This window comes from Phycodurus eques, chromosome 13 (genome assembly GCF_024500275.1).
Source record: "Phycodurus eques isolate BA_2022a chromosome 13, UOR_Pequ_1.1, whole genome shotgun sequence".
Classification (NCBI taxonomy): Eukaryota; Metazoa; Chordata; class Actinopteri; order Syngnathiformes; family Syngnathidae; genus Phycodurus; species Phycodurus eques.
Genome location: NC_084537.1, coordinates 2,302,604 through 2,327,859, shown reverse-complemented (window position 1 = coordinate 2,327,859; position 25,256 = coordinate 2,302,604). Strand labels below are relative to the sequence as shown.

The 25,256-nt window shown below is 45.6% G+C and overlaps 1 protein-coding gene across 4 annotated transcripts in view; it reads left to right on the top strand.

Annotated features, from left to right (window-relative positions):
* Positions 1 to 25,256, top strand: part of LOC133411246 (xenotropic and polytropic retrovirus receptor 1 homolog) — a 230,488-nt gene that overhangs the window by 64,389 nt on the left and 140,843 nt on the right. For all 4 annotated transcript variants that reach the window (XM_061693346.1, XM_061693345.1, XM_061693344.1 and 1 more), the window contains one exon: positions 16,531 to 16,680. In XM_061693346.1, coding sequence (XP_061549330.1) covers positions 16,531 to 16,680 — 150 coding nt within the window. The remainder of the gene's footprint in view (positions 1 to 16,530; positions 16,681 to 25,256) is intronic.

Here is a 25,256-nt window from a genome sequence, read left to right as displayed (position 1 = left end):
GTACTGTCCATGTTTTTGTGTTTTTCATTCGTCTTTGGAGACTTTACAGGACTTACACAAGGGAAGACTTGCTAAACATTACTGCGGACTTTCTTTCACCAACTTTCACAAATCCGCTCAGTTTTTCCTCGGAGTTTCCCACCGCCGGGGCGGCCGCGGGCTATAGTGCATGGAGGCGAAGGCGACACCTCAGAGGGAAGCGAGCTGGAGTCCAGGTCAACCTCCGTAAGTGAGGATTCCGAATGCCATACCCGTCGATTCATCTCGCAAATCTACGTTCCCTACCCAACAAAATGTACGAGCTTCAGCTTCTCACAAAGAACTATTAAAGACTTTGGACATTCTGCCTCCCTGTGCTTCACAGAGACATGGCTTTGTGAACGTGCCGTATTGTTTCCGGGCTTCCAACTACACCATGCAGACTACTTTACAGAGTTATTGGGGAATACAAATGGCGGCGGAATATGCTTCTTTGTTAATGAAAAATGGTGTCTCGACGTCATGGAGCTCTCCACATACTGCAGCCCGGAGTTGGAGTCACTGTTTTTGAACCGTAAGTCATTCTATTCGGCACACGTGTTTGCTTCTTTCATCCTCGCCGTTGTTTACATTCATCTCCAGGGTTACACAAACGCTCTCTGAACAAGAAAACGAACTTGAAAAAAATAACCCAGATTCACCCCTCATTATTCTTAGGGACTTGAACAAAGCAAAGGTCAACCAGAACTCAGCACACACGAACAGCACATTACTGTCCCACCAGGAAAAACAACATTCTAGACCACTCCTACTCCACGCTAAATGACGGATACTGTAATATTCCCCGTGCAGCTCTGGGCTCGTCTGATCACTGCTTAATTCACGTCATACAAATCTACAGGCACAAACTTAAAAGTGATACGCCTGTGGTGATAACCGCGATGAAGTGGACCAATGAAGCAAAGATAGAACTTCAAGACTGTTTTGACTGCACAGATTGGAGTGAACTTCAACTGGCAGCCTGGATGACTATATCAGTTTCACATCCTATATCAGTTTCTGTGAAGGTGTGTGTTTACCAACAAAGACATTTCACATGTTGAATAGCAACAAACCGTGGGTCACTGCCAAATTTCTTCGCCAGGCTGAAGAGGACTCCAATCAAAGTGGGGAGAGAGCCCTGTACAATTGCGCTCGGAAACAGCTGACAAAAGAAATTAACATAGCACAGAGGAATTATGCAGAAAAGCTGGAAAAACAGTTTACTGCTAACAACTCTAAGTCAGTCTGCCGTGGATGACAATCATGAACCAACTACAAGCGACCATCCCCCCAAGCAAGGAACAATACAGGACTAGCTGAGGACTTAACACCTTCAACTGAAGATTTGAAAAGGACACTTTCACCTCACATACCCGCCCAGGCGCACCACCGACAACCAACACATCTCTGATTCCCCCTTCTGCGTTGACCATCTACCAACAGGATGACAGACGTATCTTCAAACAACAAAAGATCAGCAAAGCGGCGGGCCTAGACCTTGTGTCCCCATCGTGCCTCAAAGACTGCGCTGACCAGCTCGCGCCAGTCTTCACAGAGATCTTCAATAGATCTCTAACTGTGTGAAGTACCGCCCTGTTTCAAACGTTCCACCATCATCCCAGTCCCCAAGAAACCTGCAATCTCGGGTCTGAATGACTACAGGCCTGTTGCCCTGACAGCTGTGGTCATGAAGTCCTCTGAATTCCTCGTGCTGGACCACCTCAAGAGCGTCACAGGTCCCCTGGTGGATCCGCTGCAGTTTGCCTACCGAGCAAACAGGTCTGCGGACGACGCAGTCAACATGGGACTGCACTTCATCCTGGAACACCTCGATGGCGTGGTGACCTACGCGAGGATCCTATTTACAGCTTCCTGACACCACCTCATCCACATTCACCATCAGCACCGGGGTGCCGCAAGGATGTGTACTCTCTCCGCTCCTCCTCTCGCTACACGGACTGCACCTCAACCCACCCAGCTGTCAAACTCCAGAAATTTGCAGACGACACCACAGTCATCGGCCTCATCAAAGACGGTGACAAGTTTGCATATCGATAGGAAGTAGAGCGCCTGGCACTGTGGTGAACTTGCCCAAGACTGTGGAGTTGATCGTGGACTTCAGGAAGCATCCTTTGGCACTGCTGCTCCTCACGCTGTCCGACTGCCCTGTGTCAACCGATGAGACCTTCTATTTCCTGTGAATTACAGTCTCTCAGGACCTGAAGTGGGAGACCAACATCAACTCTCTCCTCAAAAAGGCCCAGCAGAGAATGTACTTCCTGCGGCTTCTAAGGAAGCACGGCCTGCCACAGGAGCTGTTGAGGCAGTTCTACACAGCGGTCATCGAATCAGTCCTGTGTTCTTCAATCAGTCTGGTTTGGTGCTGCTACAAAAAAGGACAAACTCCGACTGCAACGGACAATCAAGACTTCGAAAAACTTTGCTGTACCTCCCCTACCCACCCTTGTGGACTTGTACGCTGCCAGATCTAAGACAAGAGCATGCCAAATCCTCTTGGACCCTCCACATTCTGGTCACCACCTCTTCCAGCTCCTTCCTTCAGGTAGGCGCTATTGAACAAAGCAAACTAAAACCAGCAGATATTCCAATAGCTTATTCCCTCTTGCCATTAACTTCTTAAACAGTGAACTTACAATTCCATTATAACATGCTGCCAATTGTGCACATCTCTCTTCAATCTGCACAACAGTGTGTTGTGCAAATGAGTGTTAATTTGTTCCAGATGATTGGACTACAAGTCATCTCAAGCTGGTCTAAATTTGTAGAGGACTGTATTATTTGCATATTCATTCATTCATGCATCTTCCATTCCGCTTATCCTCACTAGGGTCGCGGGTGTGCTGGATTCGATCACAGCTATCTTCGGGCGAGAGGCGGAGTACACCCTAAAATGGTCGCCAGCGAATCGCAGGGCACATATAAACAGACAACCACTCGCACTCACATTCACGGCTACGGGGAATTTAGAGTCTTCAATTAACCTACCCTGCATGTTTTTGGGATGTGGGAGAAAACCGGAGTACCCATAGAAAACCCACGGAGGCACGGGGAGAACATGCAAACTTCACACAGGCGGGGCCGGGATTTGAACCCCTGTCCTCAGAACTGTGAGGCGGATGTGCTAACCAGTCGACCACCGTTCCACTATTATTTGCACAACTGTAAAGAAAAAAAAAAAAATTAAATTACAAATGTATCAGCATTTCCACCTTAACCTTTCATTGCTCAGAAAAAAAACATGATGAAAACAACATAAGTGGTTAAAAACAAGATCGCCATTGCATACGAGCTCAATCGGCAGTAATTCAATTAAGATGTATTGCACATAACATTTAGATGAAAATTGTACCTAAATGTTTGAAAACAAACATTTCTAAATGATTAAATGCAAATGTATTGTACTGGATGGATTTAAAGAAAAAAAAGCTGACACCACTGCAACATCATGCCCAGTTAGAACATTCAGTGATTCTTCCACATAACACTAGAGCATAGGTGTCAAACTCAAGACAGATTAGTCTGCCGCACATAGCCTATTGCCCAGTAAATAAATTTGTCTACTTCTTGTTTCTTGCTAAATTGGTTTGTGTTTTCATGCTTTTTTTCTCACTTTTAAGATATTACAATATTTTTCCTCCCAATAAATTCCTTCTTAACCTAAAGTGAACAATTGTTTTATACTTATTTATGTGCCACAATTTTCCATGACCTCTGATTTTAAGTTTAATTCATCGATATCCATTTATTTATTTTACTGTTTTTCAAACCATACAGTTAAAATTATAGACTACTTCACACTAGGGCTGCACGATATGACTTAAAATCCACAGGGAAATGTGGCAAGGAAAAAGGGTGACAGGGAAAAAGTATCGAACACATGAAGATTGGGAGGTGCAAAAAAGGCATGCAAAGCCAAGACAACACTGAAAATCTATCAATAATCAAACAGCAATCCACACAAGCAGTCTTCAAATCTTGAAGGTTCCGTGGCCCTTCTTTATGGCCCTTGAGTTTCAGTAATTTCCCTAGGTTTTTTCAATCCATCTATTTTCTGAGCCGCTTATCCTCACAAGGGTCGTGGGAGTGCTGGAGCCTATCCCAGCTATCTTCGGGCAGGAGAACTGGTTGCCAGCCCATCGCAGGGCACACATAAACAAACAACCATTCGCACTCACATTCACACCTACGGGCAATTTAGAGTGTTCAATTAGCCATGCATGTTTTTGGGATGTGGGAGGAAACCGGAGTGCCCGGAGAAAACCCACGCAGGCACGGGGAGAACATGCAAACTCCACACAGGCGGGGCCGGGGATTGAACCCCGGTCCTCAGAACTGTGAGGCGCTCTAACCATTTGGTTCACTGTGCCGCATAGATATTTTTTTATTGGATTCAAATCTGGTGAGGGCCATTCTAGCAGCTGTATTTTTTTCCCCTTTGAAACCAATTGAGTTTCCTTGGCATTATGTTTTGGATCATTATCATGTTGAAATGTCCACCCTCATTTTATTTTCATCATCCTCGTAGATGGCAGCACACTATTGTCAAGGTTGTCTGAATGACTACAGGCCTGTAGTGAGCTTGTATATTTGCCCATTCATCCTTCCTTCAATAATGTGAAATTTACCAGTACCATTTTCTGAAAAGCAGCCCCACACAATCATGTTCCCACCTCTGAACTTCACTGATGGTATGGTGTTTTTAGGGTGATGTGCTGTGCTGTGCCATTTCTCCTTATCCAAACGGTTCAATTTTGCTCTCATTCGACCAGACTACACTCTCCCAGTATTTAACTGGCTTGTCCAAATGTTGTTCAGCAAACTTTAAACGAGCTTTGACATGCTTTTTTTTTCAGCAATGGGGTCTTGCGTGGTGAGCGTGCATACAGGCCATGGCGGCGGAGTACATTACTCAATATTTTCCTTGTGACAATAGTACCTGCTAATTCCAGGTCTTTTTGAAGCTATCCAGAGGTGGTCCTTGGCTCTTGGACAACTCTTCTGATTATTCTTTGGACTCCTCTGTCAGAAATCTTCCGAGGAGCACCTGATCGAGGCAAATTAATGGTGGTATGGTTGGCTTTCCACTCGCGTATTATGGCCCCAACCGTGCTCACTGGCACATTCAGAAGCTTAGATATGCGCCTGTAATCAATGCAACAATTAGTTTGCAATGGTCTTGAGACAGCTCTTTGCTCTTACCCATCATGAGATGTGTCTTCTGTCAGGTTCAAACAACCTGGAACATTTAATAAACAATAAACAAGGAAGGAAGACAAGAGATGGTTTATATACTCGCGAGGAGAACGGTCAGAGTTGTTCGCAGTTACAATCTCCGACCGCTCTGAGCACACTCTGCCGATCCCTCTTTTTGTTTTCTTAGGGCTGTTCCGAATTACACAAACGTTTCTGCTGCTCTCTTGAGATAAGGGAACACACAGCAGCAACGTAAAACAATCACATATATGACTCATGGTGCAGATGCAGATGTGTTCTTCATCAGCGCTGATTACTTTGACCTTTGACCGCAAAATGTTCCAGCCGCTACCTTTTGATGTGGGCACAGTCCTCTTCACAGACGTCAAATTTATGATACAATCAACATTATACTGCTAAATGCATGCTTTGAAATAGGATGAGAGTAAACATGAGATAATATATATATATTTATTCGAACATCTTCACTCACACCTTGGCAATGAGACCTTTTTGTAGGTCATCAATTAGGACTGAACCAGCTGATATGCATTTGCACTGACAAGGGGCTGGATTGCTACTTACTTGCTTGCCTTTTGCACCTCCCTTTCTTCGTGTTCAATACTTTTTCCCTGTGTCATTTTGCATTTTTACATACAACTTAATTTCTGAGTTTATTTGTTCTACATTCTTTATATGTGTGGATTAGTTGGGTTGTTCCCAACATCTGGTGAAATTTTCAGGTCAATAGCACCTTTGGAATATATTTTTATATTTAGTGAGAAAAATGGTGACGTGTTAAATACTTATTGTATCCGCTGTATATATCTGTGTGTGTGTGTGTGTGTATGTGTTATGTGGGGAAAACACCTTTGGGTAAGTTAAATGTTTATAAACCATAAGCACAGTGGCACACATCAATATTCAGGCAGTAGATGACCTCAGGGAACGCATTTTCAGCGTCATTGGATTGACAGGTGAAGGTCTCACATCACAGTCCAGCAGCTCACGGGCAGGCCTTATTTTATTTTTCATCCTTTATTTAACCAGGTAAAAGCTTATTGAGAGATAAAATCTCTTCAAAAGCCACGAGGCAGTAGAAATTATACAGGCAGCAGTCGTTATACAGTACAGAACAGGACAATAAATACAAATACTTTTTATTTAGGAATTATTGTGTGCTATAATATCATTATTTCAGTGGCATAAAAATAATCGATAATAATCTGCTGCTTTTTTCCCTTCTCCCTCACCACTCGTCCTGCATGTCGCAGTCAGGAACGACACCTTTCTCGGCCTTGGCAGGGCGCATATCGCAGGGCAATTATTATTATTTTTTATTCCCTCACAACTTCTTTTCCCTCCCGCTCTTTCACTTGAGCGCCGCCGTAGGCACGCAGCTTTAAGAGGCGTCGTATCGGCCTATTGTTCATACCTATGGTCGCAGCTCATAGTTAGGTGGTGCGGCGCATGATGCATATTGCATTTTTATACTGAGGCGGATATGATGACGCCATCAAGAAGTGTTATCGCAATTGATCGGTAGAGTCCAAAGCGGTGGCTGAAGGCGGGGACCTTGGCGATCCGATCCCCGGCTACAAAAACTGGCTCTAGGGACGTGGAATGTCACCTCTCTGGAAGGGAAGGAGCCCGAGCTGGTGTGTGAGGTTGAGAAGTTCCGACTAGATATAGTCGGGCTCGCCTCCACACACGGCTTGGGCTCTGGTACCAGTCCTCTTGAGAGGGGTTGGACTCTCTTCCACTCTGGAGTTGCCCATGGTGAGAGGTGCCGAGCAGGTGTGGGTATACTTATTGCCCCTCGGCTCGGCGCCTGTACGTTGGGGTTAACCCTGGTAGACGAGAGGGTAGCCTCCTTCCGCCTTCGGGTGGGGGGACGGGTCCTGACTGTTGTTTGTGCCTATGCACCAAACAGCAGTTCAGAGTACCCACCCTTTTTGGAGTCCTTGGAGGGGGTCCTGGAGAGCGCTCCCGCTGGGGACTCCATTGTTCTGCTGGGGGACTTCAATACTCACAATGATCGTGAGACCAGGAAGGGCGTGACTGGGAGGAACGCCCCCCCGATCAGAACCCGAGTGGTGTTCTGTTATTGGACTTGTGTGCCCACCACGGTTTGTCCATAACGAACACCATGTTCATGCATGAGGGTGTCCACACGTGCACTTGGCACCAGGACATCCTAGGTCGCCGTATGATGATCGACTTTATGGTCGTGTCATCGGACTTGTGGCCGCATGTCTTGGACACTCGGGTGAAGAGAGGGGCGGAGCTGTCAATTGATCACCACCTGGTGGTGAGTTGGCTCCGATGATGGGGGATGATGCCGGTCCGACCAGTCGAATCTCATATTCAGGAGGAGCAGTGTGGTTTTCTTCCTGGCCGTGGAACAGTGGACCAGTTCTTCACCCTTGGCACGGTCCTCGAGGGTGCATGGGAGTTCACCCAACCAGTCTACATGTGTTTTGTGGACTTGGAGAAGGCGTTCGACCATGTCCCTCGGGGAGTCCTGTGGGGGGTGCTTCGGGAGTATGGGGTACCGAACCTCCTGATACGGGCTGTTCGGTCCCTGTATGACCGGTGTCAGAGTTTGGTCCGCATTGCCGGCAGTAAATTGGACACTCGTTTCCGGTGAGGGTTGGACTCCACCAACGCTGCCCTTTGTCACCGATTCCGTTCATAACTTTTATGCACAGAATTTCAAGGCGCAGCCGAGGTGTAGAAAGTGTCCGGTTTGGTGGCCTCAGTATTGCATCTCTGCTTTTTGCAGATGATGTGGTTCTGTTGGCTTCATCAGGCCATGATCTCCAACTCTCACTCGAGCGGCTCGCAGCCGAGTGGGGAGCGGGTGGGATGAGGATCAGCACCTCCAAATCTGAGTACATGGTTCGCAGTCGGAAAAGGGTGGAGTTCCCTCTCCAGTTCGGGGATGAGAGCGTTCCCCAAGTGGAGGAGTTCAAATATATTGGGGTTTTTTTGGAGTGAGGGGAGAATGGAACGGGAGATCGACAGGCGGATCGGTGCAGCGTCTGCAGTAATTCTGACTTTGTATCAGTCCATTGTGGTGAAGTAGGAGCTAAGCTGAAAAGCGAAGCTCTCTATTTACTGGTCAATCTACGTGCCTACCCTCACCTATGGTCACAAGCTGTGGGTCGTGACTGAAAGAACAAGATCCCGGATACAAGCGGCCGAAATGATTTTCCTCCGCAGAGCTTCCAGGCTCTCCCTTAGCGATAGGGTGAGAAGCTCGGTCTTTCGGGAGGAGCTCAGAGTAGAGCCGCTGCTCCTCCGCATTGAGAGGAGCCAGATGAGGTGGCTCGGCCATTTGTTTAGGATGCAGCCAGGACGCCTCCCCGGTGAGGTGTTCCGGGCATCTCCCACTGGGAGGAGACCCCGGGGACGCCCCAGGACATGCTGGAGAGACTAGGGAACGCCTCAGTATCCCCTCGGAAGAGCTGGAGGAAGTGGCTGGGGAAAGGGAGGTTTTGGGCTTCCCTGCTAAAGCTACTGCCCCTGCGACCCAACCTCGGATAAGCGGAAGAAAATGAATGGATGGAGTCCAAAGCGATACCTTCGGTCAAATCTGCACTTTCTCCCGAGTATACCTTTTATACCGCGCACCCTTACTTCATACTACAGATCATTAAAGTAAAAATAAAATTATACTCTCAAAAGCTGTAAAAATCTAACAATAAAGATCTCTCAGGACCTGAAGTGGGCGATCAACATCAACTCCGTCCTCAAAAAGGCCCAGCAGATGATGTACTTCCTGCGGCTTCTGAGAAAGCACGGCCTGCCACCCAAGCTGCTGAGACAGTTCTACACAGCGGTCATCGAATCAGTCCTGTGTTCTTCCATCACAGTCTGGTTTGGTGCTGCTACAAAAAAGGACAAACTCCGACTGCAACGGACAATCAAAACTGCTGAAAGGATTGTCGGTACCCCACTACCCACCATTGAGGACTTGCACGCTGCCAGAACTAAGGACTCTGCATCTTTTTGCACAATTGTTTTTTGTCAATGTCTTTATGTCCCCAAAGTGTTCTGTAAATTGACTGTCTGTTGTACTAGAGCGGCTCCAACTACCGGAGACAAATTCCTTGTGTGTTTTGGACATACTTGGCAAATAAAGATGATTCTGATTCTGATTCTGAGAGAAAGTCCGAGGTACAGTATTTCTTCATTATCAGCTGGCTCAGGTGCATCATTGACTTCATCACAGAGAGGGATACTGTGCTTTGTAGCAATATTGTGTAGGACCCTATAAGCGAGTATAATGTTGCACACTACTTTGGGTGGTGAAGATGGAGCTTAAACTCTCGATTTACCGGTCGATCTACGTTCCCACCCTCACCTATGGTTGCAAGCTGTGAGTCTGACCGAAAGAACAAGATTGCGGACACAAGTGGCCGAAATCAGTTTCCTCTGTAGGGTGTCTGGTAGGGCTGCACAATATATCGTTTGAGCATTGTCATTGCAATGTAGATGAATGCAATTGTCACATGGCAGGGTCCTGCACAATATAGGTGTATTGATATGCAGTCAATGAACTGTGATATTAATAGGTGACCAGCAGAGGGACCTGTTATACATGCAAATAAGATTTGCACCAATGTTACTGTAAATTATAACCCATCAAACAAGACACACAGAGCAGCCCAGAGTTACTTATTTTTTGTACGATAACTATTAATGAGGATGCCGGAAAAAAATTACACGCATGCCTTTATGGTATCTCTCTTCAGCATGTGATGAACAAATACATTTCGCAATACATTACACTTGGGGGAAGTGGAGAGCCACCGCATTATTGAAGGGGCAAACTTTAGGTGTATACAATGTGTTTTGCTTAAACTAATGCACTCAAATATAGAAATACTTAAATATGTTAAAACCTAGGTGTAAAATACATTATTATTTTTAAAAAAGTGTTAGGAATGTGCCAATGACGACAGTATCACTGGGCATGAAAATACTATTGTAAATACAGCAGTGTTTTTTAATAAAGGTAGCCTTCATACAAATAACTATACTTTTGTGCTCCACTGAGCATATTTTTTTCTAGAGAGGCAAAAAGATAAATGTGTGCTGGTTTTCATGTTATGTGTATGTTATGCTTAGTATTTTACCATTGCAATCTATATCGCAGGGTTAAAGAAAATTGCAATGTCATTTTTTCCAATATTGTGCAGAGAATACCACCAAGGTTTATTGCTCCAGTCTTGCAGGGGCTCCTGACACCTCTTTCGCTTATATGAGATCACCACATGTGAGACAATTTATCAGAATCATATTTATTTGCCAAGTATGTAAAAAACACACAAGGAGCCGCTCGAGTACGACAACAGACAGTCAATTGACAGAAAATACTTTTGAGACGTAAAGACATTGAGAAAAACTCACTGAGCAATAAAAGGTTGCTCGTAATGTGGTAATGCCTGTACAGTTTTTTTTTTTTTTTTTTTTTTGACAATTATGCAAAAAGATGCAGAGTTCTCTTGCAATGAGAGCAGTTTGAATGGCAAATAGAGCAATAGTCTGGTGCAATGACCATTGTGCAAAGGGCGCCGAGACTTCAAGAAATGTATCCAGTTTAAAGTGACTAGTAGTGCGATAATCTGGGACAATGTCGATTGTGAAAATGTTGCAGCTACTACTCAGTCGATTGTGCAAATGGTGCAGACGCTACTCAGGCACATGAGTGGCCAGTGTTGGTCAACAACAGACGTGACAACAAACTCAAGACAAAAAAATTGGCAGCATGTTGCAATGGAATTGAAATTTAACTGTTTAAGAAGTTAATGGTAAGACGGAAGAAGGTGTTGGAATGTCTGCTAGTTTTGGTTTGCATTGTTCGGTAGCGCCTACCTGAGGGAAGGAGCTGGAAGAGCTGGTGACCAGCATGTGGAGGGTCCAAGAGTATTTTGCATGCTCTTGTCTTAGTTCTAGCAGCATGCAAGTCATCAAGGGTGGGTAGGGGGGTACCGACAATCTTTTCAGTAGTTTTGATTGTCTGTTGCAGTTGGAGTTTGACCTTTTTTGTAGCAGCACCAAACCAGACTGATTGAAGAACACAGGACTGATTCGATGACCGCTGTGTAGAACTGCCTCAACAGCTCCTGTGGCAGGCCGTGCTTCCTCAGAAGCCGCAGGAAGTACATCCTCTGCTGGGCCTTTTTGAGGACGGAGTTGATGTTGATTTCCCACTTCAGGTCCTGAGAGACTGTAATTCCCAGGAACTTGAAGGTCTCGACGGTTGACACAAGGCAGTTGGACAGCGTGAGGGGCAGCTGTGGCGAAGGATGCCTCCTGAAGTCCACAATCATCTCTACAGTCTTGAGCGTATTCAGCTCCAGGTTGTGTCGGCCGCACCACAGCTCCAGCCACTCCACTCCCTGTCGATACGCAGACTCGTCACAGTCTTTGATGAGACCGATGACTGTGGTGTCATCTGCAAACTTCAGGAGTTTGACAGCCGGGTGCATTGCGGTGCAGTTTGTGTAGAGAGAGAAGAGCAGCGGAGAGAGGACACAACCTTGGAGCGCCCCGGTGCTGGTAGTGCGTGATGAGGTGGTGTCCCCCAGCCTCACCTGCTGTGTCCTGCCGGTCAGGAAGCTGTAAATTCACTGGCAGATGGCAGGCGAGACGCTGAGCTGGAGAAGCTTGGAGGAGAGGAGTTTGGGGATTATGGTGTTGAACGCAGAGTTGAAGTCCACGAACAGGATTCTCGCGTAGGTCCGTGCGCCGTCGCGGTGTTCTCGGATGAAGTGCAGTCCCATGTTGACTGCGTCATCCGCAGACCTGTTTGCTTGGTAGGCAAACAGCAGGGGGTCCAGCAGGGGACCTGTGACGCTCTTGAGGTGTTCCAGCACGAGGTGTTCAAAGGACTTCATAACCACAAATGTGAAGGCGACAGGCCTGTAGTCATTAAGACCGGAGATTGCAGCTTTCTTGGGGACTGGGATGATGGTGAAGCATTTAAAACAGGAAGGTACTTCGCACAGTTTCAGAGATCTACTGAAGCTCTGTGTGAAGACTGGAGGGAGTTGGTCCACGCAGACTTTGAGGCAGGATCGGAACACAAGGTCTGGGCCTGCCGCTTTGTAAATCTTTTGTTGTTTGAAGATGCGTCTTACATCCTGTTCGTGGCTGGTCAATGCAGAAGTCACAGGTGTGATGGTGGTTGGTGGTGTGGCTGGATGAGTGTGCAGTATGGAAGCGTCCTTTTCAAATCTGCAGTAGAAGGTGTTTACGTCGTCGGCTAGTCCACTATTGTTCTGAGCTTGGGGGGGGAATCGTCACTTGTAATTGGTTAGCAATGTAATGTTATTGTAATGTATGCCAGACTGATTTAGAGTCGTCAGTGGTAAACTGTTTTTCTAACTTTACTGCATAATTTCTCTTTGCAATGTTAATTTCTTTAGTCAGCTGGTTTCTTGTGCAATTATACAGGGCACTATCCCTGTTCATTGGGGTTCACCCTGGTAGACGAGAGGGTAGCCTCCCTTTGGGTGGGGGAATGGGTCCTGACTGTTGTTTGTGCCTATGCACCAAACAGCAGTTCAGCGTACCCACCCTTTTTGGAGTCCTTGGAGTGGATGCTGGAGCGCGCTCCCACTGGGGCCTCCATCGTTCTGCTGGGGGACTTCAATGCTCACGTGGGCAATGACAGTGAGACCTGGATGGGCGTGATTGGGAGGAACGGCCCCCCCGATCAGAACCCGAGCGGTGTTCTGTTATTGGACTTCTGTGCTCATCATGGATTGTCCATAACGGACACCATGTTCAAGCATAAGGGTGCCCACACGTGCACTTGGCACCAGGAAAACCCGAGGTCGCAGTTCGATGATCGACTTTAATCACCCTAACCTGCTGCACATCCTTCCCATCTCTATCCCTCTGTCTGGCCAGCCTGTATAGATCCTTTTCTCCTTCTTTAGTGTCCAACCTGCCATACATGTCATCATATGCCTCTTGTTTGGCCTTTGCCACCACTACCTTTGCCCTGTGTCGGATCTCAATGTATTCCTTTCGCCTCTCCTCGGTCCTCTCAGTGTCCCACTTCTTATTAACTAACCTTTTTCCTTGTATGATTTCCTGTACTGTGAGGTTCCACCACCAAGTCTCCTCTCCTTTCCTGCCAGAAGATACACCAAGTACTCTCCTGCCTGCCTCTCTGATCACCTTGGCTGCACTGGTCCAGTCTTCTGGAAGCTCCTCCCATCCACCGAGAGCCTGTCTCACATCTTCCCGAAAAGCTGCAGAACACTCGTCCTGTCTCAGCTTCCACCACATGGTTCTCTTCTCTGCCTTTGTCTTCCTAATCTTCCTCCCCACCACCAGAGTCATCTAACACACCACCATCCTATGCTGTCTAGCCACACTCTCCCCTACCACTACCTTACAGTTGGTAACCTCCTTCAGATTACATCGTCTGCACAAAATGTAATCCACCTGCGTGCTTCTACCTCCGCTCTTGTAGGTCACCCTATGTTCGTGCCTCTTCTGGGAAAAAAAGTGTTCACTACAGCCATTTGCATCCTTGTTGCAAAGTCTACCTCCATCTGTCCCTCCAAGTTCCTTTCCTGGATGCCGTACTTACCCATCACTTCTTCATCACCCCTATTTCCTTCACCAACATGTCCATTACAATCTGCACCAATAACGACTCTCTCTCTCTGTCTGGGATGCTCAGAACTACTTCGTCTAGCTCCTTCCAGAACTTCTCTTTCACCTCTAGGTCACATCCTACCTGTGGGGCATAGCCACGAATCACATTACACATAACACCCTCAATTTCAAATTTCAGCCTCATCACTCGATCTGATACTCTTTTCACCTCCAAGACATTCTTAGCCAACTCTTCTTTTAAAAAAACACCGTATCCATTTCTCTTCCCATCTACACCATGGTAAAATAATTTAAACTTCTAGCCTTACTGCCTTTCCACCTGGTCTCCTGGACACACAATATATCAACCCTTCTCCTCATCATCATGTCAACCAACTCCCGAGATTTGCCTGTCATAGTCCCAACATTTAAAATCCCCACATTCAGTTCTAGGCTCTGTGCTTTCATCTTCTCTTTCTGCTAAAGAACCCGCTTTCCACCTCTTCTTCTTCTTTGACTTCGACCCACAGTCGCTGAATTTCCAACGGCGCCCTGGAGGTTGACGGCGCCGGAGGCGGATGTTATTTGTTTGGCAAGGTTTTAAGCCGGATGCCCTTCCTGACGCAACCCTCTGCATTTATCCGTGCTTGGGACCGGCCTACAGTTTGCACTGACTTGTGCCCCCCATAGGGCTGCATTAAAATTATTTATCAGAATTCTTTAGTTAAAATACTATACGATGACACTGTGATAATATGGAATTTTGTTTTGCGATATACAAAATTGTATAAATTATATATTATTTTAATATAGTCAGCCAGAGCTGCGAGGAATGCAAAGTTATTAATGTCCTTTCACCTTCGTTCCCAGTCATACTGTGTTCTGTGTTTTGTTTGCACATTTAGGACAAAAGTCCTGTTTTTAAAACACAAAACAAAAATAATCATAATAATTATTATTTTTTTAATTCCTCATTTTTAAAAACACCAGTCAAGCAACCAGATATTCCTCATGTTTTTGTGATTTAAGGTATGAAAAGTACAGCTGGCTACTAGTGTGGACTGCATGGGTGGCAACAATGGGGAAATTAAATGCCAGTATTTTGACGATAAAAGCCCATCAGCAACTTATTGGGGGGAAAAAAAAAGAATTATGAACTAGTTTGGTTTTGGAACGGTGAACTTAGCTCAAAATTTTAATGATGAGCTATGAACTGAACTAGTTCATTTTTGGAACGATGAACTGAACTTTGAACTAATTCGTGTAGAAAATGAACTGAAGTGTCTGTGAATATTCTTGTTCATCTTGGTCATTTAATTGTAAGGGCATTGAATCATTTGCAACTCGACTGTTCTATTCTCGTTCTATGATTCTTTTTAAAATTTAATTTATTTTTTATTGTATTTGACCATAGTCTTTGTTGTTTGAAGTGGTTGTACAGTAGAATATAATACTGCAAATGGTTTGGCTCTGAAGAGAATTATGGCAGGAGGAGGTAAATATGTAAAAGTCTCTTCATTTGGAAATTTTATTTTAAAATTTTGGGAACTTGGGGAATGGGAATGATCTGAACAAATTGAAGTTGGAATGGTTTGAGTCAGTTAAGAAATATGGAAGCAGGAGGAAATAATGTAAAATATTTTTAATTTTAATTTGGGAGGGGTTTTTTTTCAGAAAATTTGGGAATGTTGGGAATGGGAATAGTTCCCTAGATGTCCTGAATGAGCAGAATATTTTGAATTTGATATGGTTTTAATTATTATTTAATTAATTGGAATTTAGGCGGCAGCTCTCTCCCTTAGAGAGGGTGAGAAGCTCGGTCATCCTGCAGGGGCTCAGAGTAGAGCCGCTGCCCCTCCACATTGAGAGGAGCCAGATGAGGTGGCTTGGGCATCTGTTTAGGATGTCTCCTGGACACCTCCCTGGTGAGGTGTTCTGGCCACGTCCTACCGGAAGTAGACCCCGGGATGACTCAGGACACGCTGGAGAGCCTACGTCTGTCGGCTGGCCTGGGAACGTCTCTAGATCCCCTCGGAAGAGCTGGAGGAAGTGGCTGGGGAGCGCGAAGTCTGGGCTTCCCTGCTAAAGCTAATGCCCTGCGACCCGACCTCGGATAAGCGGAAGAAAATGGATGGATGGATCGATGTATCATTCACTTGAATGTTTTTTTTTTGGGGGGGGGTGTAAAATGTGGAATTCTGGAAAAACTAGGAATCTTTGAAATGTGGAAACATTCTGAATTTTGTAAATATGTTGTAGTTGGAATGGTTTGAATCTCGGGATAAAAAAAAAATGACAGATTTAATAATAAATGTTGGTGTAGAATGTGTATATATGTATATATGTGAATATATGTAATTACTGTGTGGACATTTGTATTGGTTTTTTGCAGAACGGCTTGCTCATTGTAATAATTTAAAAAATAATATCATTTTAGAATTGCTAGGGGGCAGGCACTGCCGAGAAACAATTCAGTCATTTTTCTATATTTCCAAGTCAAGCTAGTTTTGTCCTAACCAAGCCTTATTGCATTAACTGATGAAGTGAAAGATAGGCGAAACATCAAGTTGCCATCGATTCAGTGCCCTGACAAAGTGCACGTTAAATGTTTCTGTGCTTGTATGATGCTGAAGTCCATTTACCTCTGTTTCTCTCTGTGCATGTCTGCAGAACCTGAATTTCACAGGTTTCAGAAAGATCTTGAAGAAGCATGATAAGATTTTGGATACATCGCGAGGTGCTTACTGGAGAGTTACCCACGTTGAAGTGGCTCCGTTCTACACTTGCAAGAAAATCACACAGGTCATATCCGAGACTGAGGTAAACAGATTTCATGTAATCACAATTTTCCATGACCAATGATGAAATTATCACGTGGTTTTACAGTTATGCTCAAAATGTTTAAATATGTGAGTAAAGCTCTCAATCCTTTTAATAGTTTTTATTTTCATGCATTGGGAACACTGCACATGATCTTCTTCATCAAAACATGAGGATTTTTTTTTTAATGAATTATTTAAATAACATGAAGAAAACTGAATTTTGGGCTGTTAAAAAATATTAGTGTCTTTACAAACTAAAGTATTTACTGTATGAACTCAAAAGTCTTTAGGATTTATCTTTCCTCTGAATTACTAAATATTGAGTTGTATAACCACTGTTTCTGTCGTCTTCACATCTGTGTTGGATACACTTAACCAAGTTCTTGCACCTGTGAACAGGTATTTCAGCCTAGGGATTTGACATATCCCAATTCCTCTGCATTTCTTATCGGTCTGATAAGAGGCCTGACGCCATAGTAAGAGAAACATCCCCCGTTTCATAATGCCTTGCACCACCATGCTTCAATGTCTTCAGAGTGAACTGTGGTTTGAATTTAGTGTTTGGGTGTCGTCTGACATTCTGTCTGCTGCCCTTGGACCCAAAAAGAACAATCTTACTTTCATTAGTCCACAAATTTTTTTCCCATTTCTCTTTAGGCCCATCGATGTGATCTTTGGCAAATTATATTCTCTTTCGCATCTTTTTTTTTTAATCAGAGGAAGACTTCCTGCCTTAAGAATAGCTCCACACACTTGTACGACAACAGACAGTCAATTGACAGAGAATACTTTTGAGACAAAAAGACATTGACAAAAACAGTCACTGAGCAATAAAAGGTTGCTAGTAATCTGGTAATGCCGGCACAACTATTTATTTATTTGACGATATAAAAGATGCAGAGTCCTCTAGCAATTAGAGCTGTTTGAATGACTAATAGAGCAATAGTACGGTGCAATGACCATTGTGCAAAGGGCGCCGAGACTTCAAGAAATGTATACAGTTTAAAGTGACTAGTAGTGCGATAATCTGAGAAAATGTCGATTCTGCAAATGTTGCAGAGACTACTCAGTCGATTGTGCAAATGGTGCAGATGCTACTCAGGCACATGAGTGGCCAGTATTGGTCAACAACAGAAATGTAAATGGTGCAGCGTGGCGAGACTGCTACAGTGAGTGCACGAGTAATGTATAATTGGCCCGACAGAGATGTGACAACAAACTCAAGACAGAAAATTGGAAGCATGTTGCAATGGAATTGTAAGTTAACTGTTTAAGAAGTTAATGGCAAGAGGGAAGAAGTTGCTGCAATGTCTGCTAGTTTTAGTTTGCATTGTTCGGTTGCGCCTACCTGAAGGAAGGAGCTGGAAGAGCTGGTGACCAGGATGTGGAGGGTCCAATAGGATTTTGCATGATCTTGTCTTAGTTCTGGCAGCGTGCAAGTCCTCAAGGGCGGGTGGGGGGTGCCGACAATATTTTCAGCAGTTTTGATTGTCCGTTGGAGTCGGAATTTGTCCTTTTTTGTAGCAGCACCAAACCAGACTGTGATGGAAGAACAGAGGACTAATTCGATGACCGGTGTGTAGAACTGCCTCAACAGCTCCTGTGGCAGGCTGTGCTTCCTCAGAAGCCACAGGAAGTACATCCTCTGCTGGGTCTTCTTGAAGATGGAGTTGATGTTGAACTCCCTCTTCAGGTCCTGAGAGACAGTAATTCCCAGGAACTTTAAGGTCTCGACGGTTGTCTACGTGCTGTGGAGAAGCTTGGAGGAGAGGAGTTCGGGGATGATGGTGTTGAATGCAGAGCTGAAGTCCACAAACAGGATCCTCGCGTAGGTCCCCGCGCCGTCGAGCTGTTCCAGGATGAAGTGCAGTCCCATGTTGACAGCATCATCCGTAGACCTGTTTGCTCGGTAGGCAAACTGCAGGGGGTCCGGCAGGGGACCTGTGATGCTCTTGAGGTGTTCCAGCACGAGGCATTCAAAGGACTTCATGACCACAGATGTCCGGGCGACAGGCCTGTGTCATTCAGACCCGAGATTGCAGGTTTCTTGGAGACTGGGATGATTATGGAGTGTTTGAAACAGGATGGTACTTCGCACAGTTCCAGAGATCGATTGAAGATCTGTGTGAAGACTGGAGCGAGCCTTACTGCATAGTTTCTCCTTGCAAGTTTAATTTCTTTCGTCAGCTGGTTTCTAGTGCGATTATACAGGGCCCTGTCCCTACTTTTATATGCATCCTCTTTAGCCTGGCAAATTGCTTAAGTTTGGCAGTTAACCACGGGTTCTTGTTATTGAATGTGCGAAATGACTTTGTTGGTACACACACCTCTTCAGAGAAACTGATATAGGATTTTACAGTGTCCGTATATTCATCCAGGCTGCCAGCTGAATTTTCAAAGACACTCAAGTCTGTGCAGTCTAAACCGCTTTGAAGTTCCATATTTGCTTCATTGGTCCACTTTTTCAGGTCAGACTGTCTTAGTCATTAGCAGTAAACTGTTTTTCCATCTTTTCTACATAATTCCTCTTTGCGATGTTAATTTCTTTCGTCAGCTGGTTCCTAGCTCGATTGTACAGGGCACTGTCCCCACTTCTATTGGCGACTTCATTAGCTTGGTGAAGTTGAAGTTTGGCAGTGAACCATGGCTTGTTGTTATTGAACTTGCGAAATGTCTTTGTTGGTACACAGACATTCTCACATAAACTGATATAGGATGTAACATTGTAAACCGTCTTGAAGTTCTATCTTTGCTTCATTGGTCCACTTTTTCACTGTTTTTACCACAGGCTTTGTACATTTAAGTTTGTGCCTGTGTGTTGGTATTAAATTAATTAAACAGTGATCAGATGAGCCCAAGGCTGCACGGTGGATAGCACGGTATGCATCATTTAGTGTGGTATAGCAGTGGTCTAGAGGGTTGTTTTTCCTGGCGGGACAGTCAATGTGCTGCTTGTATTTAGGGAGTTCGTTGTTGAGTTTCTTCTTCTTTTCCTTTCGGCTTGTCCCTTTAGGGGTCGCCACAGCGCGTCATCCTTTTCCTTGTAAGCCTATCTCCTGCATCCTCCTCTCGAACATCAACTGCCCTCATGTCTTCCCTCACGACATCCATCAACCTTCTCTTTGGTCTTCTTCTAGCTCTCTTGCCTGGCAGCTCCATCCTCATCATCCTTCTACCAATATACTCACTATTTCTCCTCTGGACGTGTCCAAACCATTGAAGTCTGCTCTCTCTAACTTTGTCTCCAAAACAAAAACTGTCCCTCTGATGAGCTCATTTCTAATTTTATCCAACCTGGTCACTCCGAGAGCGAACCTCAACATCTTCATTTCCGCCACCTCCAGCTCTGCTTCCTGTTGTCTCTTCAGTGCCACTGTCTCTAATCCGTACATCATGGCTGGCCTCACCACTGTTTTATAAACTTTACCCTTCATCCTAGCAGAGACTCTCAGAGAGTTTAGCTTGTTAAAGTCCCCAAGAATAATGAGGGGTGAATCTGGGTGCTTTTTTTTTCCCCCCCCTAAGTTCGTTTACTTGTTAATTTAACGCTGCACTGTGGCGTTTGGATTAGCCTGGGGAGGTATGTAGACACTAGCGAGGATGAATGACGCAAACTCGCGTGGCGAATAGAATGATATAGAAGAAAATTCCGCCTCGTTTTGTTTTCCCCAATAAGTCCTTGGTCTGCTCGGTGTAGTTGGAAGCCTGGAAGCATTACGGCGACATCGGGGACACGTTCACATAGTCACGTCTCTGTGAAGCACAGGGCGGCGCAACGCCCGTAGTCTTTACTGGTCTTCGTGAGAAGATGAACTGTCCATTTTGTTGGGTCGGCAACATATATTTGCGAGGTGAATTGATGGGCACGGCATACGGAATCCTCTCTTCCAGAGCTTGATCTGGACTCCGGCTCGCTTCCCTCTGTTGCATCGCTTTTGGTTCCTCCATGCACCAGACTGCCCCCGCTCCTGTGAGTAACTCAGAGAAAAAAATGATCTGATTTGTAAAAGAAAGTCCGCAGAAGACTTCCTAATGTTTAGTAAGTCTTCCCTTGTGTGTGTAAGTCGCATAATGTCTCCAAGGACGGACGAAAAACACAAAAGCATAGAGATTACTAGAGAGCACACCAACGAGGCGACCACACACACGATTTGGTGCCATCTTGGTTAATTTCTGTAACTGTGCAGCTACTGGCTCATATGCACGCATACTCACACAGGCATACACAAGGCCGATCAGAGCCCTTCACTATCTCTGAATCGTTTCGAGACAAGACGGTTTCATGTGTCAGTTTTCAAGTCTCAGAATCTTTTTTTGTCATCCTCAAATGGCTGGACATGCAGGTGGACACTCTCTTTTTTTAGCCACACTCCAGAGACCTGTCTTGTCAAAAAAATTAATCTGCTGGATTTCCACCATCACGCTGGAATACTAATCCATAACATTGGGTTCTCAGACACAGATTGATTTTACTTTATGCATCCCTGCTCATTTTTGTGCGTCTCAGACACAGGACGCACGTCAAACAAGATCCTTGTGATCCTATTTCATGAAACCCATTAAGGCTTCTTTATACTCGCGTGGGCGGCGACCGCGCTGGCGTCAATGTGGCTATCCTGCTCGCAGTTTGCCTTTATAATCGAGTTTAACAAGGAACAAAGCAACAACAATGGCGACCGTGGAACAGTGCCTGCTACAACAAATGGACCTAGAGGACCAGATGATGTTTAATTGTCTTGCAAAATCGAACAAGGCAGCGGCGGTGTAGGGGGTATGTGGAACCAAGGGGAAAGATGACTACTTCTGAGTACTATCACAGCATGTGACTAAAACGGACCAATCACGAGAGATGATCTAGTCTGTCTAGTCTCTAGTCTGAATGACTACAGGCCTGTCGCTTTGACATCTGTGGTCATGAAGTCCTTTGAACGTCTCGTGCTGGACCACCTCAAGAGTGTCACAGGTCCCCTGCTGGACCCCCTGCAGTTTGCCTACCAAGCGAACAGGTCTGCGGATGATGCAGTCAACATGGGACTGCACTTCATCCTAGAACACCTCGACAGTGCAGGGACCTACGCGAGGATCCTGTTCGTGGACTTCAGCTCAGCGTTCAACACCATCATCCCTGAACTCCTTTCAACCAAGCTTCTCCAGCTCAGCGTCTCACCTGCCATCTGCCAGTGGATTTACAGCTTTCTGACGGGCAGGACACAGCAGGTCAGGCTGGGGGAGGCCACCTCATCCACACGCAGCATCAGCACTGGGGCGCCCCAAGGTTGTGTCCTCTCTCCGCTGCTCTTCTCTCTCTACACGAACGACTGCACCTCAGCGAACCCGACTGTCAAGCTCCTGAAGTATGCAGATGACACCACTGTCATCGGCCTCATGAAGGACGGTGACGAGTCTGCATATCGACAGGAAGCGGAGCGGCTGGAGCTGTGGTGCGGGCGACACAACCTGGAGCTGAACACGCTCAAGACGGTAGAGATGATCGTGGACTTCAGGAGGCATCCTTCGCCACAGCTGCCCCTCACGTTGTCCAGCTGCCTTGTGTCAACCGTCGAGACCTTCAAGTTCCTGGGAATTACAATCTCTCAGGACCTGAAGTGGGCGAACAACATCAACTCCGTCCTCAAAAAGGCCCAGCAGAGGATGTACTTCCTGCGGCTTCTGAGAAAGCACGGCCTGCCACCGGAGCTGCTGAGACAGTTCTACACAGCGGTCATCGAATCGGTCCTGTGTTCTTCCATCACAGTCTGGTTTGGTGCTGCTACAAAAAAGGACAAACTCCGACTGCAACGGACAATCAAAACTGCTGAAAGGATTGTCGGTACCCCCCTACCCACCATTGAGGACTTGCACGCTGCCAGAACTAAGACAAGGGCGTGCAAAATCCTCTCGGACCGTCTGCACCCCGGTCACCAGCTCTTCCAGCTCCTTCCCTCAGGTAGGCGCTACCGATCAACGCAAACTAGAACTAGTAGACATTCCAACAGCTTCTTCCCTCTTGCGATCAACTTCTTAAACACCTAACCTATAATTCCATTACAACAAGCTGGCAATTTTTTGACTTGAGTTCGTTGTCACATTTCTGTGGGGCCAATTATTTATTACTCGTGCACTCACTGTAGTTGTCTCGCCATGCTGCACTATTTGCATATACTGGCCACTCATGCCAGAGTAGCATCTGCTCCATTTGCACACTGATTGAGGAGTATCTGTAACATTTGCACAACCGACATTGTCCCAGATGATCGCACTACTCGTCACTTTAAACCGCATACACTCCTTGAAGTCTCAGCGCCCTTTGCACAATGGTCATTGCACCGGACTATTGCAATATTAGTCGTTCGAACTGCTCTAAGTGCTAGAGGACTCTGCATCTTTTTGCACAATTGTTTTTTGTCAATGTCTTTATGTCCCCAAAGTGTTCTGTAAATTGACTGTTTGTTGTACTAGAGCGGCTCCAACTACCGGAGACAAATTCCTTGTGTGTTTTGGACATACTTGGCAAATAAAGATGATTCTGATTCTGATTCTGATTCTGATTCTGCACGTGGTGACAATTTGTGCCATATGCGTCAAGTGACGCGGCCCAATGTGTCGGTCACGTGATTCAATCCAGGCGCTGTTGCCCGCACAAGCGCAGGAGTATAATTGTACTGTATACAATTGTAATAACAGTAAAGATATGCAATAGTTCGAAAAAAAATTCAAATTCATACAAATTCTCAGAAATAACACATTTTGCTGTCTGCTATTGTGTGAATGCTAAATGGGCCCCTCATCCTGGCACTTCAGCTCACAGATCCTTTTAGTGTTTTGCGACAACCATAATGAGGCTCCCTCCAGTGGCCTTAAAAGTAAAGACATCTTGAGTAACAAAGAAGGACTGTTTCTAAAAGAACCAAAAAAAAGGAACTCTTAAGACTCTAATATGCATTTGTGTTACTTTTTCTTGGTAAAGGCAGAGAAAAATCCTCCCCAAAAATATAATTAACATCTTCAGATAACGGCGGCACGGTGGCCGACTGGTTAGAGCGTCAGCCTTACAGTTCTGAGGAACGGGTTTCAATCCCCGGCCCCGCCTGTGTGGAGTTTGCATGTTCTCCCCGTGCCTGCATGGGTTTTCTCCGGGCACTCCGGTTTCCTCCCACATCCCAAAAACATGCATGGTAGGTTAATTGAAAACTCTAAATTGCCCATAGGTGTGAATGAGAGTGCAAATGGTTGTTTGTTTATGTGTGCCCTGCGATTGGCTGGCAACCAGTTCAGGGTATACCCCACCTCCTGCCCGATGATAGCTGGGATAGGCTCCAGCACGCCCGCGACCCTAGTGAGGAAAAGTGGCTCAGAAAATGGATGGATGGATCTTCAGAAAACATAATTTTCATTAAATCACAAAACAGCATTTCAGACACAGTACGGTAAAGACATTCTGGCATTAAAAGTCAGAAAAATATTACTTCAGAATATTTGTTTTCTTTGAAACAATTATGAGATATTGATGGATAACAACTGTCAATAATTCAAGTACTCGTATCAGAAAAATTATTTTATTTTCAAAAGGAAATTCAGTGGGCCGTGTCTTTACCATTATTGATCAAATTATATAAAAATTGCCTCACCGAACCATTTTTATATAACTCTAGATCTGAGACCGTGGTCCTCAGTCAGAAAAGGGTGGCGTGAGATCCTGCCCCAAGTGGAGGAGTTCAAGTATCTTGGGGTCTTGTTCACGAGTGAGGGAAGAATGGAACGGGAAATCGACAGGCAGAACGGTGCAGCGTCTGCAGTGATGCGGACTTTGTATCGGTCCGTTGTGGTATAGAAGGAACTAAGCCGAAAGCCGAAGCTCTCAATTTACCGGTCGATCTACGTTCCTACCTTCACCTATGTTCACGAGCTGTAGGTCGTGACCGAAAGAACGAGATCCCGGATACAAGCGGCCGAAATGAGTTTCCTCCGCAGGGTGTCCAGGCTCTCCCTTAGAGATAGGGTGAGAAGCTCAGTCATCCGGTAGGATCTCAGAGTAGAGCTGCTGCTCCTCCACATCGAGAGGAGCCAGATGAGGTGGCTGGGGCATCTGATTCGGATGCCTCCCGGACGCCTCCCTGGTGAGGTGTTCCGGGCACGTCCCACCGGGAGGAGACCCTGGGGATGACCCAGGACACGCTGGAGAGACTACGTCCTTTGGCTGGCCTGGGAACGCCTCGGGATCCCCCCGTAAGAGCTGGATGAAGTGGCTGGGGAGAGGGAAGTCTGGGCGTCCCTGCTAACGCTACTGCCCCCACGACCCGACCCGAATAAGCGGTAGAAAATAGATGGATGGATTATTTAAAAATGAACCTTAATTTCAATACCCGATTTATTCAGCACAAAAAACAACAACCTCATATTGTGGTCCTACAACGTGCCCCTCTGCCATGACGAACAACAGCAAGGGCGTTTTTTAACCATATATTACAGTATATAGGACAGTAAACAGCATACCAGTGCCAAACAATTGTGTCCCAAATGTGTCCTTTCATGGATTAAACTGATGGTAAAATAAAATAGGGTAATTTGTAAAAA